The 17,817-nt window shown below is 42.1% G+C and overlaps 2 protein-coding genes across 3 annotated transcripts in view; one reads left to right on the top strand and one right to left on the bottom strand.

Moving 5' to 3' along the window:
- The first annotated feature begins 3,619 nt into the window (after nucleotides 1-3,619).
- On the top strand, nucleotides 3,620-11,607 carry MALSU1 (mitochondrial assembly of ribosomal large subunit 1). The gene is made up of 4 exons (XM_008066188.1): nucleotides 3,620-3,866; nucleotides 5,276-5,454; nucleotides 9,923-10,004; nucleotides 11,395-11,607. Exons 1-4 carry the CDS (start codon nucleotides 3,620-3,622, stop codon nucleotides 11,580-11,582), a joined length of 696 nt encoding a protein of 231 aa, XP_008064379.1. The 3' UTR covers nucleotides 11,583-11,607.
- A 990-nt stretch (nucleotides 11,608-12,597) lies between these two features.
- Nucleotides 12,598-17,817, bottom strand: part of IGF2BP3 (insulin like growth factor 2 mRNA binding protein 3) — a 153,777-nt gene continuing 148,557 nt past the window's right edge. For both annotated transcript variants that reach the window (XM_008066189.2, XM_008066190.2), the window contains 3 exons: nucleotides 15,938-16,069; nucleotides 15,155-15,268; nucleotides 12,598-14,897 (listed from right to left, as the gene is read on the bottom strand). In XM_008066189.2, coding sequence (XP_008064380.1) covers nucleotides 14,799-14,897; nucleotides 15,155-15,268; nucleotides 15,938-16,069 — 345 coding nt within the window. In that variant the 3' untranslated portion in view covers nucleotides 12,598-14,798. The remainder of the gene's footprint in view (nucleotides 14,898-15,154; nucleotides 15,269-15,937; nucleotides 16,070-17,817) is intronic.

Genomic DNA, 17,817 nt, shown 5'->3' with positions numbered 1-17,817 from the left:
ACCTCAGCCTCCCAAAGGCGCGGGATTACAGGCTGAGCCACCGAGCCCGGCTTTTCTGTTCTCTTTGTAGCAGTGTCTTGAGGTCTGTCTGGTGTCATCTCCCAGAGTCACACCCAACCTGCTCCCTAATCCCTGGGGTAGTTGCAGAGAAAGTCTCTGTGCCTGCAGCTTCTCACTTTCCCATGAAGCCCAGGAAGCAGATTTGGGAGCCTTTTACCTTTGCTGCTAACAGAGTAAACAAAACTGAATTAACACACCAGGGACGTAATTAGGCTCCATAATCAGGAAGTCCTTGTAGTCATGGAGTCTGGTTAATTTATAATTCCTGACTCCCTCAGGAAGCTGCTTTTGGCTTCAACCCTCCGGTTCAGCACCCCAAAGGTAGGGATTATCAAACCACCCCCTTCCTGTTGATTCTAACTTTAAAAAGCAACCAAGGAGTATCTGAAAACAAAGTCCTAGCCCAAGAATAAATAGGTTCCAGAGGAAGCAGAGCATTTTGCATTTCTGAGGACCTCTCCAATAGGTAATAGTCATTTCCCTGAGGTGGGAATTATGACCTGTAAAAATGGGTTTGAGGAATTAAAATTAAGGCTGTATTGCTGACAGACTAACAGATTATGAGGCACTGCTGTCTGGAGCAATTTCGGTGTGTCTTGCCCGGGGTCATTTCACATGATTTCACGCAGAGACACAGCCTGGGTATCACCCCTCCCCAGTTCCAATACCCACATTTGTCTTAACTTTTCTATTTATCTCACCGTATGTCTGTTTCTCAATCCCACTAGTAAATCAGAATGTGAGGCTCCTAACAGAACCTAAAATAATTTTTCTACTAGGACATGATTCTCCCCAGACCACACAATTCTCATGAGTAATTGGCCAAGGACATCCCTGCTTCCTCTGGTTTCTCCTCAGACTCACTGAGGCCAAGCACGAGACCTAAACAAAACCCCCTCTACTCCCTCTTACTGAGATGCTCCTCTGTCTTCTATGGTGTGCGATCTCTCTAGCTGATATTTAATATAATTTTGACAGCATATGTGCTCCTGGTGGTCTTCTTTTGATGGTCTTTATCAAAATGACTGCGTGCAAGACATTTCCTCCCCATGAGGCAATTTGTAGACAGATAATACACTAATTTCCATATGATTACTTGTGAAACACCATGTTAGATAATTTGTATTGCTTATTTTATTGTATTTTTCAAGAAAATGCTATGAAGAAGGCATCATCATTCTTATTTTATAGATGAGGAAACTAAGGCTCAGAAACAGTAACTTCAGTAGCACACTGTTAAAAAACAGAAGAGTTGGAATTAAGTCTAAGTCATTTCCAGTGGCTTATTCAATCAAACGTGGTAAATGTTAAGGACGTTTAAGAACAAAAAGAGGTAGCATGCGCCTGTAGTTCCAGCTACTTGGAAGGCTAAGGTGGAAGGATTGCCGGAGCCCAGCAGGTTGAGACTGTGGTCTCACTCTGGGCGACAGAGTGAGACTCCAACTAAAAAAAAAAAAAAAAAAAAAAAAAGAACAAAAAGAGGAAGGTTTGCTGAGGGACCATTCAGGAGACTTGGGAGACATGTCTTAATTCTTAAGATAGGTCTTACAGAGTGATTCTGAGTTTGTCATGTAAAAAGATGGAAGTTGGGCAAAGCGGCTCATGCCTTTAATTCCAACACTTTGGGAGGCAGAGGTGAGAGGACTGCCTAAGCTCAGGGTTCCCAGACCAGTGTGGGCAACTTGGTAAGACCTGGTCTATACAATAAATAAAAAAATTAGCCAGGGATGGTGGCATGTGCCTGTAGTTCCAGCTACTTGGTAGGCTGAGGTGGAAGGATCGCCTGAGCCTAACAGGTCGAGGATGCAGTAGCCATGAGTATGCCACTGGACTCCAGCCTGGGAGACACAGTGAGACCCCAACTCAAAGAAAGAAAAAAAAAGATGGAAAAAGTGTGCTCTAGAAAAACAACATAGCACACGCAAAGCTCAGCACTGAATGTGTTTGGTGAGTTTGAAAAGTAGCAAAAAAGCAGATGAACCTAAAATGATTCCAGCTGGCAGCATGGAGAATGAAACAAGTAGAGACAGACTAAGACAGCAAGAGTTAACGAGGGCTTGGACTCAGGAAGGAATAGTGGGAATGAAGGTAAGAAGTTTGCTCTGAAAAACATTTTGGAGGTAGCATAAACAGTATTTGACGACAGATTTGCTTGGTGCAGGGAGATCCTGGGCTGAAGCCTAGGGTTTAGGAGATTTAGGGGGATGATGATACATTAAATGAGATGGCAAATACGGGTGGGAAAGCAGGTTTGGGATGTTCAGAGACAAGGCTGGGAATATGCAGCCAATGGTAAAACCTGGGAGAAACACCAAATTCATGCCAATGGGACAGTGAACTTGAAGACGATGGGACTGGAACTGGAGAACAGAGGAGACAACTTTATCTATAATATTTTTCTTCTTTTTTTTGAGTTGGAGTCTCCATCATCCAGGCTGGAGTTCAATAGCACACTCACGGCCACCCAACTGTTATCCTGCTGGGCTGTGGCGATCCTTCTGCCTCAGCCCTCCAAGTAGCCGGAACTACAGGCGCGTGCCACCACGCCCGGTTGTTTTATTGATTTATTGTAGAGACGAGGACTCACCATGTGGCCCAGGCTGGTCAATCCTCAAGCAATCCTCTCGCCTCGGCCTCCCAAAGTGATGGGATCACAGGCTTGAGCCACCGCGCCTGGCATTTTTCTTATTTTCAAAAATAACTAGGAGTGATGGTAAATATTTGACATGGTATACCCAAACGCTTATCTTAGTTTCCGTATTTTAAACAATTTCCCCACAATTCGTGCTTGGGATTATTTGTTTAAAATAACTTAAATGATGCCTCAGATGTTTCTGGAGTATCATGCGATGGCACTCCTGCAGGCACTTGGAATATCTGCCCCCTTCTACTGTCCCGTCCATGAAGCCTTCCTTTCAGAAGTTACCAGGCCTGGAGTTCAGAAACTTGGCTTCTGGTTGTAGCTTAGCCGCTAAGCGTAGGACCCTGGGCAAGTTTTTTTCCCCCCTGGGTCTTCTCCAGTTTTCAAATCCCATGACTTAGCGCTGCAAGGGCACCTCAGCATTTCTTTTTCTCACAGAGACGGTCTCCGCGGAGTGCAGATGAAGGGCTGACCTAAGAAGTTTCCAAATGGTCCTTCACACTTCCGCTTCCCACTCCATCATAGCCCAGGAGTGAACGGATTTTCCTCATGGGATTTCCAATTTGCAAGGAAATCGTTCGTCTTTTTTGGTAATGAGAGGGCACAAGATAGGTCCCGATTCCAGTCTTATCACGGGCGCCAACTTCTGTACACTCAGCATCAGAAGGTGTCACGACCACACAGAGCAAAGAGGGGTTGCTCAGTCGAAACCAATCTCGAATTAACCCTTCCGGGTCACTGTGGTCCCTCCGGGGCTCCAGACTCCGCCCATGGCCCGGCCTTCAGGTTGCTGACTCCGCCCGCTCACGTGACGCAGAATTTCCGAGACGCGTTGGTGGCCCGAACCAATCGCAAGCCGCAGAACCTGCTCGGGCTCCGTGAAGCCCCGCCCCGTGACGCCGACGCGCGGCGACGGCGATGGGGCTGGGTGGTTGTGCGGCGCGGAGGCTCGGGTCGGTGCTATGGCTCAGGGCCATCTCCCGGCTAGCGGGTCCCCCGACTGTAGCCCGGCCCCGACTTCGGCTGCTGGAGGTGGGGCGGCTTCCCGCGGGAGCGGCGTTCGGCCGGGCCTGCCTGACTCCCGGCTTTGTGCGCGGCCTGTACAGCGGGTCCAGGCCGGAGGAGCAGGCGGAGGGACCGGCCGGCGAGGAGTCGGGCGCAGCAGGTAGGAATGTGGAAGACCGCGAGGGAGACCCCCTCCGGGCAGCCGGGAGCCAGGTCCCGGCCACGGCGGCTCTAGGTTTCCCTCTCTGCATTTCACTGGCTCCAGCCTTCCTGTTCATAGAGAAGACACTGAGGGCAAGAGATGAACTGTCATCTCCAAAACTTCGTCCGGACGGCCACCTCGTACCGTTGGCATGACAACCTCAGCGTCCTCACCCTCTTCGCGTTCTCCTGGAAAATGGATTTGTTGGGAGCGTTGGGGTTGTGAGGCTCCTGAGGAAGAGCCCGAGGCGGGTGTAAGAAGCGCCAATAAGTCGGGCGTGGTGACTCACACCTGTCATCCCGGCGTTTTGGGACCAGCCTGAGCAACTTGGCGAGACCTCGTCTCTACAACAGATAAAAAGAAATTAGCCAGGCGTGGTGGCGCGTGCCTGTAGTCCCAGCTACTTGGAAGGCTGAAGTGAAAGCATCTCCTGAGTCCAGCAGGTCCTGAGCCCAGGCTGCGGTGGTCGTGAACGTGCCACTGCACTCCAGCCTGGGCGACAGAGTGAGACTCCAACTCAAAAAAAAAAAAGCGCCAATAGGAGATGGGTCCAAGTTAAGATCCTCTAAGTGTTCCTGACTTTTTTATAAACGCGAGAGACGGTAAACAGATCACATCTGAGAAAACGTAGAGTATGAGAGAAAGGTCTTAGCGGACTTAGCTACTAGGCCCTTTGGAGTCAGCTTTAGAACTAAGAGAGCTACACATTTGCAGGCTTTAATGCCCCAAGCTGAAGAGCAGAATATCTAAATCTCTACAGGAAAAAAAATTTTTTCATAGGTGAACAATTGTTAATAACTCAAATGGCTTTATGAGAAAACCTGAGGGTTCAAAATGAGAGTCAGTTAAATCTTTAGCTCTCTCATTGATCTTAGGGCACACTAATTTTGCTAGGCCTAAGGGCCTTCATCTCTCAGTTGAAGGTTGTGGACCAGATTCTACCTAAGAGTCTTTCCAGCTCATAGTTCTAGTACTGTGACCCCTTATGGCTGGGATTCGATTTAATTTGCCACTCCAATTTGTGCTGTTTTTCTTTGTATATAGCATTTCTGTATTTGGGGTGTATTGCTCATTTTAAGTATTAGTGAATAAGAAGTCATTTGTCACTGATGTTGGTTCTACTTGCATATGGTTGTATAGTGGCTCTGTGTAACCTGAGCACTCTGACCACAAAAGTTGAGCAGTGCTCTATGATACTCTGCCTGGGTACAGCTTCCGGAAGCCCTGGGCCCTCCCATCTTTCAAAACATTTTGGCTCTAAACACCCTCATAGAGGAGCAGTTCCACTGTGAGCTGCCTGCATTTCTGGGTGCATATATATAGGTCTATCTTCTTGGCAATCTGACATAAATATTTGTGTATTTCAGATCATACTGGTCCTAAGTTTGACATCGATATGATGGTTTCACTTCTGAGGCAAGAAAATGCAAGAGACATTTGTGTGATCAGGGTTCCTCCAGAAATGAAATATACAGATTACTTCGTGATTGGTAGTGGAACTTCTACGCGACACTTACATGCCATGGCTTACTACATTGTGAAAATGGTAGGATGCTTTCTTTTCTCTTTTGTACCATTAACTGAGTGAAATAGTGTCAGTGCAACACTTAGAGAAAAGCCATCATGTGAGGTTACATAAGAAGCCCAGATTTTCAGAATTTGCGTGAGAGCATTTTATGTTTTTTGATAGTAAAAGGTATGGGAACACATATTCAGCCCTATTAAGATATTTCTAACTCTTGTTTCTTATGGTCACAAGGAAAATGACCTGAGGCGCCGGAAGATAGTATAATATTTTTTTAGAGCCGCACTGTGCAGTAGGGGTAGCCACCAGCCACAATGGCTATTTAGTTATAAATTAAAATTTCAGTTTCAGTTTTATTAAGTCATATTTCAAATGCTCAGCAGTTCCATAGTTGCAAAAGTTTTATTGGATGGTGCTGACCTAGAGTTTAATTCAAATGCTTGAGCATGTCCAGTGTTCCTATGCATTGTGCTGGGTATTGGGAAGGTAAAAATGAAAAAGATGCAATCTTTGCCCTATGAACTCACAGGTCTAGTTGAGGAAAGGAAAGGTAGATCATTTTCCAGTTGGACTGAATATGAATCAGTGAGGAAGAAGCTGTACTTGAAACCTCCAGCTGATTCCCCTTCCTCAGACAACATAACGTCTCTCACCCTGCTGAAAATTGGTCAGAGAGGAAGAGCGAAAAGAATAGCTGGGGTTGCCAAGGGAAGGATTACAAAATAAGAAGAGGGCTGAACACAGCACCCTGGTACAATAGGACAGCAGAAGAGTCCAAGGGATAGTTAGAAAGATAGGGAAAGAACAGAAGTATGGAGAAGAGATATAAAAGACAGGGTACCACCAGAGTCTCTATCTGCTGTAATAGTGGGATGGAGCAAGATGAAGACTTTGATCACTGGACTTGGGGATGTAAAAAGAATGTGAGGTTTTACAGAGGCGTTTCTGTGGAAGAGGAATAGAAATTGCTTTTATTTTTAGGATGTGATATCTTTGAGAGATCATTTAAAAAAAATTTTTAATTTGAAAGATGTGGGGTACAATTCAGGGTTAGGTGCACAAATGTTCATTATGCAGGTACCCTTGTTGATGAGGCGTGCGCTTGCCCACCCAGCTGAGTCCCACTACTGTCAATCCTTTTCTTAGAGTATTACGATAATTGTTCAAGGTCCGCTTATGAGTGAGAACATGTGATACTCAGAAATTGCTTTTTTCCAGATTTTAAGTGAGAAAAGAGAAATGCAAGGTCAAGGAAGTTTTGTTGTTTGTGATAAAAAATATAATGGAAATCCTATCCCCATTTCAGTGGCTTTAAGTACATTCATATTAATGTGCAGTCATTACATTATGCCAGCTATCTGCAGAACTTTTACATCCTGCAAAACTGAAACTGTACACATGAAACAGTAACTCCCTAATTCCCCCTCCTCAGACAACTACCATGCTTTCTCTGAATTTGACTATTCTTCAGTACTTCATGTAGATAGAATCATACAGTATTTTCCTCTTGTGATTGGCTTATATCACTTAGCATAATGTCTTCAAAGTTCATCCATTGTAGTATGAGCCAGAATTCCTTGTTTCTTAAGACCAAATAATAATGTCTTATGTGTATACCACATTTTGTTTATCCATTTATCCCACTGGATTCATCCCACTTGGATTGTTTCTACCTTTTGGCTATTGTGAATAATGCTGCTATAAGTAAGAGTGTAGAAATACTGTTTATGTCTCTGCTTTTAATTATATTGGGTATGTCCCCAGAAATGGAATTGCTGGATCATATGGTGATTGTTAATTTTTTTCTGTTCATCCAGCCTGGCACAAAGCTGAATGCTTTTAATTTTTTGAGGAGCTACTATACTGTCTTACATAGTGGCTACCTCATTTTGCATTCCTTCCAGCGGTGCAAAAAGGTTGCAGTTTCTCCACATCCTAGCTAACACTTTTATTTCCTGCCTTTTTTGAGTTTGAGTGTCACTCCATCTCCCAGGAGGCTGGAATGCAGTGGCACACTCACAGCCACCCCAGCATCCACCTGCTGGGTTCTGACGATCCTTCCGCCCCAGCCTTCCAGGTAGCTGGAACTACAGGCGTGCGCTACCACACCTGACTAACTTTTGGTTTATTGTAGAGACGGGGCTCGCCAAGTTGCCCAGGCTGTTCCTAAACCTGCGGGCTCAGGCAATCCACTCACCTCGGCCTCCCAGAGTGCTGGGATTACAGGCTGGGCCACTGAACCCGGCCATAAGTGTATGAGTCTTTTGCCCCTATGGTTAGGATTATTCCTAAGAATTTATTCTTTTTTATGGTATCATGAATGGAATTATCTTCTTAATTTCCTTTTCAGGCTTCTCGTTGTTAATGTGCAGAAACACAACTAATTTTTTTTGTTTTGAGACAAGGTGACTTCTACATGTGAGATTGTATCATTTTTAAACAAAGATAATTTTGCTTCTTCCTTTCCAATTTGAATGCCTTTTCTTTTCTTTCCTAACTGCCCCCATTAGAACTTGTAATGTTATGTTGAATAGAAGTAGCAAAAGCAGACATCCTTGTCTTGATCTTAGAGGGTAAGCTTTTAGTCTTTTACCATTGGGTTGGCTGTGTGCTTTTCATTTACGGCCTTTATTATGTTGAGGTAATTTCTTTTCATTCTTAATTTTTTTCAGTTTTTATTATGAAAGAATGTTGAATTTTGCGAGATGCTTTTTCTGCATCAATTCAAATGATAATGTAGATTTTTTTTCTCAAACCTGCGGGCTCCCGAAATGCTAGGATTACAGGCTGAACCACTGAGCCCGGCCAATTTTTTTCTCTTCATTCTGTTAATGTGGTGGTATTGCATTGGTCAGGTTTCATGCTGAGCCATCCTTGCATTCCAGGAATAAATCCCACTTGGTCATGGTGTATAATCCTTTTAATATGGTGAATTTGGTTTGCTAGTATTCTGTTGAGGATTTTTGCACCAGATGTTCATTGAGGATATTTGTCTGTAGTTTTCTAGTAGTGTGTCTTTGTATTAGGGCAATGCTGGATGAAATGAGTTAGGAAGTGTTTCCTGCTCTTTAATTTTTGGTAAGAGTTTGAGAAGAATTAGCATTCTTATTTAAATATTTGGCAGAACTTATCAGTGAAGTTATCTGGTCTAGGGCTTTTCTTTTTTGGGAAAATTCTGATTACTTTTTAGTCTCCTTACAGTTATAGGTCTTTTCAGACTTTATATTTCTTCATGATTTAGTATGGTAGGTTATGTTACTTCCAGGAACTTTTGTAAATTTTCCTCTTACCATTGCGTTTGCTGTACCCCATAAGTGTTGGCATGTTTTAAAATTTCATTTGTCTCAAGATAGTTTCTGTGGCCTAATATATAAATCATCCCGGAGAGAATTTCATATGCACTTGAGGAAGATGTGTATTTTGCTGTTGTTGGGTATGTTCAATGTCTGTTAGTTCCAATTGGTCTATTAGTTCCAATTGGTCTATTAGTATTGTTCAAGTTCTCTTTCGTTATTGATCTTCAAGTTGTTCTATCCATTGTTGAAATTGGGGTTTTGAAGTCTTATGTTGCTATTTCTCCCCTTCAGTTTTGTCAGTGTGCTTCCATACATTTGGGAGCTTTGATGTTTGGCGTGTGTGTGTTCATCTCTTGTAAGCTTTTGACTTAATGGCTGCCTTGTCTATCTTATGTTAGTATATATGTTGGGTTTTTTGTTTGTTTTTTTTGAGTCAGAGTCTCACTCTTTCACCCAGGCTGGAGGACAGCGAGTGGCACCCTCATGGCCACCACAGTCTCGGCCTGCTGGGCTCAGGCAATCCTTCCGCCTTAGCCTTCCAAGTAGCTGGCACTACAGGCATGTGCCACCATGCCTGGCTAATTTTTTGATTTATTGTAGAGATGAGGTTTCACCAAGTTGTCCAGCAGTCCTCTCACTTCGGCCTCCCAAAGTGCTGGGATTATTGGCATGAGCCACTGTACCTGGCCTTATCTGTTGGTTTAACAGAATAACTGAGACCATTTATAGGATGTTAGGAATAGACACATGGGATGAGGAAGTACCATTAACATGTCATGAAGGTAGATGAGATGAAATTGGTAGCACCGAGAAGACCTAGCTTTAAACAGGATCGTGGCATCTGCTGTCTCTGAGAGTGAAGGGAAAGCTGGGATGAACATGAGCATCGAGGTAGGTGGGGGGCCCAAGTGTTGAGTGAGCTTAGGTCTTTCCACCTAGGTAAATGTGTGGGGTGGCCCTCTCAGAAAGGTTTGGGCAGGATTCGGGAGAAAGGTATAGGAGGTGGCTAGGATTTAGAGAGGGAAGAGGGGGGAAATGGTTTCCCTAAGTTATTAACATGGGGCAAGTACAGCTATGAGGAATAAGGAAGCTAGTTCCTAACTTAAGACCAAGAAAAACACCCCCAAACCCTTAGCAAGAACAGACTTTCCCCCTCCCCTCTCCCTTTAATTAACAACCTGGCTTTTTTTCAGTACAAATATCTAAAATGTAAAAGTGATCCTCACGTTAAGATTGAAGGGAAGGACACTGATGACTGGCTATGTGTGGATTTTGGTAAGCTGTCATATTTTATACATACATAACGGTATTATACTAATCTTACAAGATTTTTGAATTTGCTTAAAGTAACAAGTATCTTATTTTATAATGCAGGTGGTTTCACATGTAAAATTTTCACCTAACCAAAGTACTCTAATACACTCCTGGAGGAAGACATATACAATAATGGTATATGTGTAACTAGACACACAGATCAAAAAGGTGGTGAACAGGATGAATAACAGTAGAGGCGGGAGAGATGCCCTAGTGGTGGTAGAGGAAGGCTTGGGAACTGGGGTGCATGCGACCTCGGCCATAAATACATCAGAGGATGACAAAAAGCAGAGGGCTGGAATTTTGAAAAGATCTACGAAGTTGGGGTATTAATGTGCACATAGTTTCGAAGCGTCTCCCACCAAGATACTCATCGTAAAGGGGAAGACAGTAACATGTCAAGAACTGTGAGGGGTCTGAGATTTTATCCTACTTGCAGGCTAACAAGTTATCCTGCTAGATTCATGGTTACTAGTAAAAATCACAAGACGATTCCAGAATTAGAGACAAAGGGCAGTTTGTTAATCAAAGCAGTAGCTGTTGCTGGCATCAATTTTGCACTGTTTTTCTGAGCCCTAGATCCATAGGGCAACACAAGGGCCAGATGACACCAACACATACAACTGTGAGAGAACAACTCAGATTAGGGTGTCTGTGTCTCTTATAATTCGCAAGAAGCAGGCCTGCTTCTGCTCTGATGAGAGACAACCAAATTTCTCAGCTTTGTCACTGTTCACATTTTGCACCAGGTAATTTTGTTGTGGGGAGGGGTGTCTCTTTTCAGATATTTTACAGTAAGATGGGGCTCCTCCCCATTTTGATTTTGTGACAAAAATGTTCCTATACATTGCCAGCATTGTCCTGAATTGATAGGTGCTGCTGTAAGCAAAGCTGCCCTTTGCTCTGGAAGGAGACAGTATCTTTCTGATAAGACTATTCACTATACAGACATTCTTGGAAAGACAGTCCAGGACAAAAGGCAGTCAGGGCTTTACACACAGGATGTGCAGAAATGTGATGCCCATGGAGAACTGTCTCCCAGGAGAAACCTGACAAACCACCTTTGGTCACTTGTATAAAGTTAAAACGCCATAATGCGACATACTGATGCCATGTACCTCTTATATGATGCACCAAGAAAGGCACAGCATCACTTTTGTGGTACTTGGCTGGAATGGGGTCCATGGTTTACATTTTTACAACGTTCCCAGGTGGTGCTCATCTGGGAATCACACTTTGAGAACCATTGCTCTAGTTACTAGCTTTACACTAGCCTCAGAGGGTTGCGAGATAACAAGAATAAAAGTAAACGAACTATTTCTTCATTGTAATTCTTATCTGTCCCTGATAGGCAGCATGGTGATTCATTTGATGCTTCCAGAAACCAGAGAAATCTATGAATTGGAGAAATTATGGACCCTACGTTCTTATGATGACCAGTTAGCTCAGATAGCACCTGAGACACTACCTGAAGACTTCATCCTTGGGATAGAAGATGACACTTCATCTCTGACTCCAGTGGAGTTCAAATGTGAATAAAATTTTGTGAACTGTTTTAGTCACATTAGCTTTAGATTGAATCACTTCTTGGAAGATACAGCTTCTAAATCCCATCTCCTTGCTTAGGTTGCTGTTAGAACAAGTCTTCTCTATCTCATGGGCACTTCTGCTGACTGACATACAGAGATTGTATATAAATGTGCTAAAACTTACACCAAGAATCCAAGAATTAGTGCATTCAAGCCTAAATTTGTATATGTTGCCTCTGTCCCAGAAATTCCATCAGGATTTCTTGGAGCTAGCACTGGCTCCTGTGCTTACATGAGCTATGCTCAGATTTTTATTAATCTTCCTTAAATGTACATCTTACTCTGTTTAACTGAATGGCCAAAATTTAAATTAAAAAAAAAAATTACAGCTGGGCTCGGTGGCTCAGCCTGTAATCCCGTGCTTTGGGAGGCTGAGGTGAGTGGATTGCCTGAGCCCGTGGGTTCAAGACCTGCCTGGCCAACTTGGCGAAACCTCATCTCTACAACAAATCAAAAAATTAGCTGGGCATGGTAGCGCGTGCCTGTAGTTCCGGCTACTCAGAAGGCTGAGGAGGAAGGATCGCCAGAGCCCAGCAGGTCGAGGCTGTGGTGGCCAGGAGTGGCCACTGCACTTCAGTCTGGGCAACAGAGTGAGACTGCAGCTCAAAAAAACAAAACAAAACAAAACAAAAATTACCCCAACTAGTGCTGATTACTTTTTGAGGTGATAATATTCTTCTAGGAAGACTTTTGAACCCTTTAGGAATATTCCAAATGACCAAAGAAAGCAAATGTAAAGTATAAGGAAAAACTATAAACCTGTAGTTCTTAGTTCACATGCAACAGTATCATCAAGGTTCACATCAAGTACCATGGATGGAGGAGCTTAATTTACCAGTAAGTATTGGTGCTTGTTATGACACTGACATAGCATTACCAAAAATCTAAGTTTAGAGTCTGCAAAACTCAAATTCAGAACATTCACTTTCATTTGAAAACCAAAAAAATATACCAACACAGCAAACTGCATCTAAATGATGAAAAATGAAATATTTTATTCTGCATCATGGTATCTGAAAATGAAGCTGCAATTGGGGCACATTATAGATGAGGAATGATCCATATACGGTGAGTACAAAACTCAATTACAGAATTATTTCTTAGCTAGTACCAGATACTCCAAATTATCAATGCTTAAGTGAAAGTAAAATATGATTTGCCATACTAAAAGGCTAGAAGTGAAATATGACAGAATTTAAACCAGCAGATATAAATGCAGCACCTATCTGTATTTAAAAAAAAAAAAATCAAACATTGGCAAAAAATCAAATACTGAGGAAGAGCTCTGGCCTTAAACACATCTCACCTGAAATCCAACCAGAAAGCCAGTCCATGACTCTTTAGCAATTTTAATTCATTGTAATGGAAAAAAAATTATGACTACTAGGTGAATCCAGTGACAAAAAGGGCACTTTTTAAAATTTTTGGCTAAAACTAAAAAATAAACTGGTTTTCTGAAAATATTTAGGAAAACAGTTCAAATCATTTTCAAAATGTCTAATTGATATGCTGACCTTCAGAAAAAAATGTTTCTAGTCTGTATAGAAATTCATCTTGAAATATCAGTGAGGCAAAGTGATTTTTAAGGGGTTATATAAGCCCTTCATATCAGTGTTATGTGACTGCAGTCATCTTATGAACAAAACAAAACAATTCAGAGAGCAGCGTGGCCGTGGAGACCACCCACACCCAACATAATTGTACATCCTGGGCTTTGCCATCAAGTTAAGGAATGGGCAGACAAGTTCAGTATCGAAGGTTAGATAAAAGTTTTCACAGTCATTCAAATTATATTCCAAAACCTGTTTTCTTGTATCCTCTACCTTTTGCCTTATTTTCAAATAACTGGCTGCAGAGTATATGGAAATCTTGCTACGTTTTATGTGATATTTTAGGTGGAGTTTAATTTTTTTATTTCTCATTGCTTTAAAATCTTCACAACAGCTTACTGAGGATCAAGACAGTGCCGGGCACATGGAGATGTAGTCTTTTGTTGCCTTTAAGCGCTGTCACACCTTGTCTGACTGTCCCATTGGTCTTCATAAAGTATTTAGTTTGAAGTCTGCTCAAAGTGGAGACCAGCTGTTCTGCAGTGTCTTGGCAAACTGAGCAGCCTATAAGATAAGCTGAAGCTTGCTTTTTGCCAATCATCTTAAAGTCCTGCATCTCTTCAATGATGTACTTTAAGTAGTGATAGTCAAAAGCACAAAGCGTTTATGCGCTTCATCTTGTAGCTAAACAAACGGAAGTCTCCTGAAGCCATTTAAACCAGCCGTTCCAGTACCTCCTGCCACCACTTTGCTCTGTTAGTACCATCGAAACCTTCCCAATGATAAACAAAAGAATAAATGGGATTGCTGCTCTCCAAATATAGGCACTGCTCCATACTTTTGAACATTTATTGGATTTTTCCAACGAGTAACTGTGTCAAAAGCCTCAAAAAACCTGAAATCAATTTTCCAGCTTTACTGTCACCAGCCAGAAGTAAAAATCTTTCTCAATTATTTGCCTGTTAGCTGTAAGTTTTTAAATTTATTTTTTAAAAAATGGTTGGACTTCTATCATTATAAAGCATATAAAATTTTCAAAAAAAGGAACAATTTTGCTTTTCACTGTATTACTGAATACCTGAGGTAGCTGAGTAAAAATGCACATTGAATACCCCTGCCAACACCATTGAGCACTTCCCTTAGGTTATTCATGTTAGTGTTAGACAATGATAAAACTGAGAACAGTTTTTCTATGCTAATGGCTTAACATTTTTGTTCCTGTGATCATCATTCTGATCCAATTTTAACAACTGGATTTAGGAGCAATCTATTTGATGAATTTAGTGAATGTATCAGCCAATTTCTGGCATTATGGGGGACTATTAAGAAAAGTTAGAATTGTTATGCTGTGAGACTCCAACAAAGGGAAGTGCAGAGCTCCTCTCTTTCCCTCCCTCCCCCCCTCATTTTTTTTAAAGCTGGGTGTCATACATTTCAGAGAGCATAAAGTATACATTCTCACAGAGACAGGAGTTCAAAAGTTGCCTGGTCCTCAGAAACAACTGGCTAGGTAAAAACTTGTGCATGTGGTCTGGATGGGGGTCGGCCCGTCTGTTGGTTAAGCAATCTGTCTTTGGTTTGGCATCTGCCTCTGTGGTGGGCTGTTTCCTGAGCCTTTACTTCCGCCTTGATTGAGGTGGTCCACTTTGCAGAGCTTTCTGCTGTTGATGCTGCTTTACCTGAGTCAGAATTTCCTGAATTTTTCTCTGGGCAACCTGAAAAAGGACACAGCTTTGAAAATTCTACCTGATCAGAAGTTACTACAAGTTATTTTCCTCTTCTATCTTCAACAACTTCAAGTAAAAATGCATCTGAATTTTAACGATACATACTAGTCAGTTTTCAGTGGTCCCAGAAATCACCAGCTAAAAGGGAGATTAAAGTCTCAAGCATCAACAACCTTAGACATTTGTATGTGGTAAGCGCTCCCACAAGAAAGATGCAGAAGTTTATCTTATTTGAGCCCACTTGCCTGGCAAGCATAGAAGTGACCAGTTATTTTGACAACCACTTGGTCATTCTCATCAGGTGTCTGGTCACGAGGGACAACGACTTCAGCGCTTGACAAATTCTGGAGCTCATTCACCTAAAAAAGAGAAACATGAATCACATTAAGTGGAGTTTTTAAAAACCACCATTTCCTGAGCACTTAACTGTGCACCACTGAGCTACGGCTTTACAGGTTTCACTTAATCCAGTAGTAATTCTATGAGCTTACTAACATTATCCCCATTTCAAGGTAATTAAAAACTAAGCCTCATCCAAAGAAACTTATTTGCCCAGTTACACAAGTGAAGGGCAAAATGAGATTCAATTTCTGATTCAGAATCTGATTGTAAAGTGTATGTGCAATCACCTCAAAATGCTTTGAAAATGACTTTAGAAGCTATATGTATTAGGGAAAGACTGGAAACTGCTGACTTTTTTCAGTTAGGTAACAAGTTACAGACAAAAATTTTTCAATTTTTCCATTCATATCATTAAGCTTTTGTAAAATAAAAAGCTAAAGTCACGTCAAGAGAATGCTAGATGCCCTTTACATTAAAGATGGGACAGTCTTCTCCCACAAAGTGATCCTAGGAGCTGACACCAACACCCAGCGCCAACACGGGAACCAAAGGCCACCTCCTCCAAACCTTGCTCAAGATGCTCCTGCTTTTTCTACATTAGCCAAAAGTCAGGGACTTGGAACTCCTAAGTACCTTTCAACGCTTTCCCTTTCATACCACTGCACAGGTTTTGCTGAGGTACTTGCCGTTTTGCCTCCTTTTCCAATAACTCTGCCAGCAGCAAAGGACGGCACTCGGATATGAGCTTCAAGTTTCACCTCTTCTTTAGGGCTAACAAAGTTTTCTTCTTTAATTTTTCCATAAATTCTTCCCTGAGCCTACAGATGAGAACACAGCCTGTCAGTGTCATTCACGTTTGAAACGCAGAAGGTCAAGTAATTTTCAGATGGCCCCAATCCATCTGGAATAATCCTTTGCAGTGATACATGTGCGTTTCACAGACTTCTGAAGATGGCATGTGAGAGGGACATCAGGAATTCTGAAAGCTTGACAGTAGCCACTGCCCATCATGGAAGCAATGGAACAGTTGATGAAAGAAGGATAAGCCATTTTCTTCTGACAAAAATGAAGGCCATGAATAGTTAGCCTCACTAAAGTAATTGTTGTGTGCAAACGGCCATTCACACTCCAGTCCTGAAAAGTAAAGCCTCTCATGTTGGCCATGAGAAATAAATTGCATTTTTCTTTGTTGGTGCCTAATATATATTTTATTTTAAAGACGTGTGGTACAATTCAGATTAGGTACAACAAGTGGACATTGTGCAGGTAAAGCTTGGGCCTGCCTCTGGTCTCCGCTTTGCATGGTTTGAGATCAGGTACCCTTACAGATATTGTCCCCCCCAAGAGTATCCCGCTACTGCCAATCCCTTTCTTATAGTATTATGGTAAATGTTCAGGGTCCGCTTATAAGTGAGAACACGTGGTACTCTGTTTCTGTGATAATTGCATTTTTCTTGAGCAAAAGAGACTAAGAACTACAGAGCCAGCAGAGTCAGGCTCACCAAAAGCCAAATGCACATCTAAACTGCCTAGCTGGGAGCCTGCAGAGACGAATATATTCTCTTCAAACGTGTTTCTTAACCTTAGGTGGTTTTTCCTTTGAATAGAGGCTACAAAATAAGGTAACTTCCAATATGTCTTCTAATATCTGTAGCCAATCTATCATCTACTGCATACAACTACAAGTCATATACAAGAAACCTCTTCTATGAGGTACAACCATTAGTTTGCTCTGGTATATATCAAAGGAAAAAGCAGCCTGAGAGGGGTTCTAATATGACAAGCTGCCAGGGCAAACCACAGAAACAAAGGTACCCAACACATTTTCACTGGTACAGAAATGTTCATTTTAGGGAATTACCAAAAAACCAAAATTCATCATGATACCCTATATTCCATTCATCCTTACATCTCAGGCCACTGATGGAGATGTTAACACAAAGGACACCAGAGATACACACCGTCCCCCAAAACAGAAGCTCTTGAATTCATAAAAAAAACATGGAGAAGGGACTTACCATTCCTTACATCTCTAAAGTAAAACATTCATTTAGAATTAACACCCATCACATATATGAAATGTAACAATGATAGCTTCTCTTAAATGTTGCATTTAAGATAACTAGAAAACACGGACATTAGACAACACAGGGAAATAGGTTTGAATTTCCTCTCATACAAGCATTATAGGACTTGCAAGACAAGTTTTATAATTCCAGTTATACACGAGTAAAAGCTGCACCAAGGAAAAACATGCAATAATTCATGATTATCTTTTTTAACATTTCCAACTAAAAGTGACTGACGCTGAAGGGTCAGGATAAGAAGCCATTTTCAATATTTCTGAGTTATGATTTGAAGGACCTGGCCCACAAGGCTGCTGTGAAGAAATATTTTTTATTTTGAGTCAGAGTCTCGCTCTGTCACCCAGGCTGGAGTGCAGTGGCACAATCACAGCCACCACAGCCGCCGGACTCAGGCAATCCTTCTGCCTCAGCCTTTCTAGAAGCTGGAACTATAGGTGTGCGTTACCATGCCTGGCTAATTTTTCTTAATTTATTGTAGC

Source organism: Carlito syrichta, unplaced genomic scaffold (assembly GCF_000164805.1).
Source record: "Carlito syrichta isolate Samal-C Ts95f unplaced genomic scaffold, Tarsius_syrichta-2.0.1 Scaffold308854, whole genome shotgun sequence".
Taxonomy (NCBI): Eukaryota; Metazoa; Chordata; class Mammalia; order Primates; family Tarsiidae; genus Carlito; species Carlito syrichta.
The sequence above is the reverse complement of the archived record's forward strand: the minus strand, read 5'-3'. Positions and strand labels throughout refer to the sequence as shown.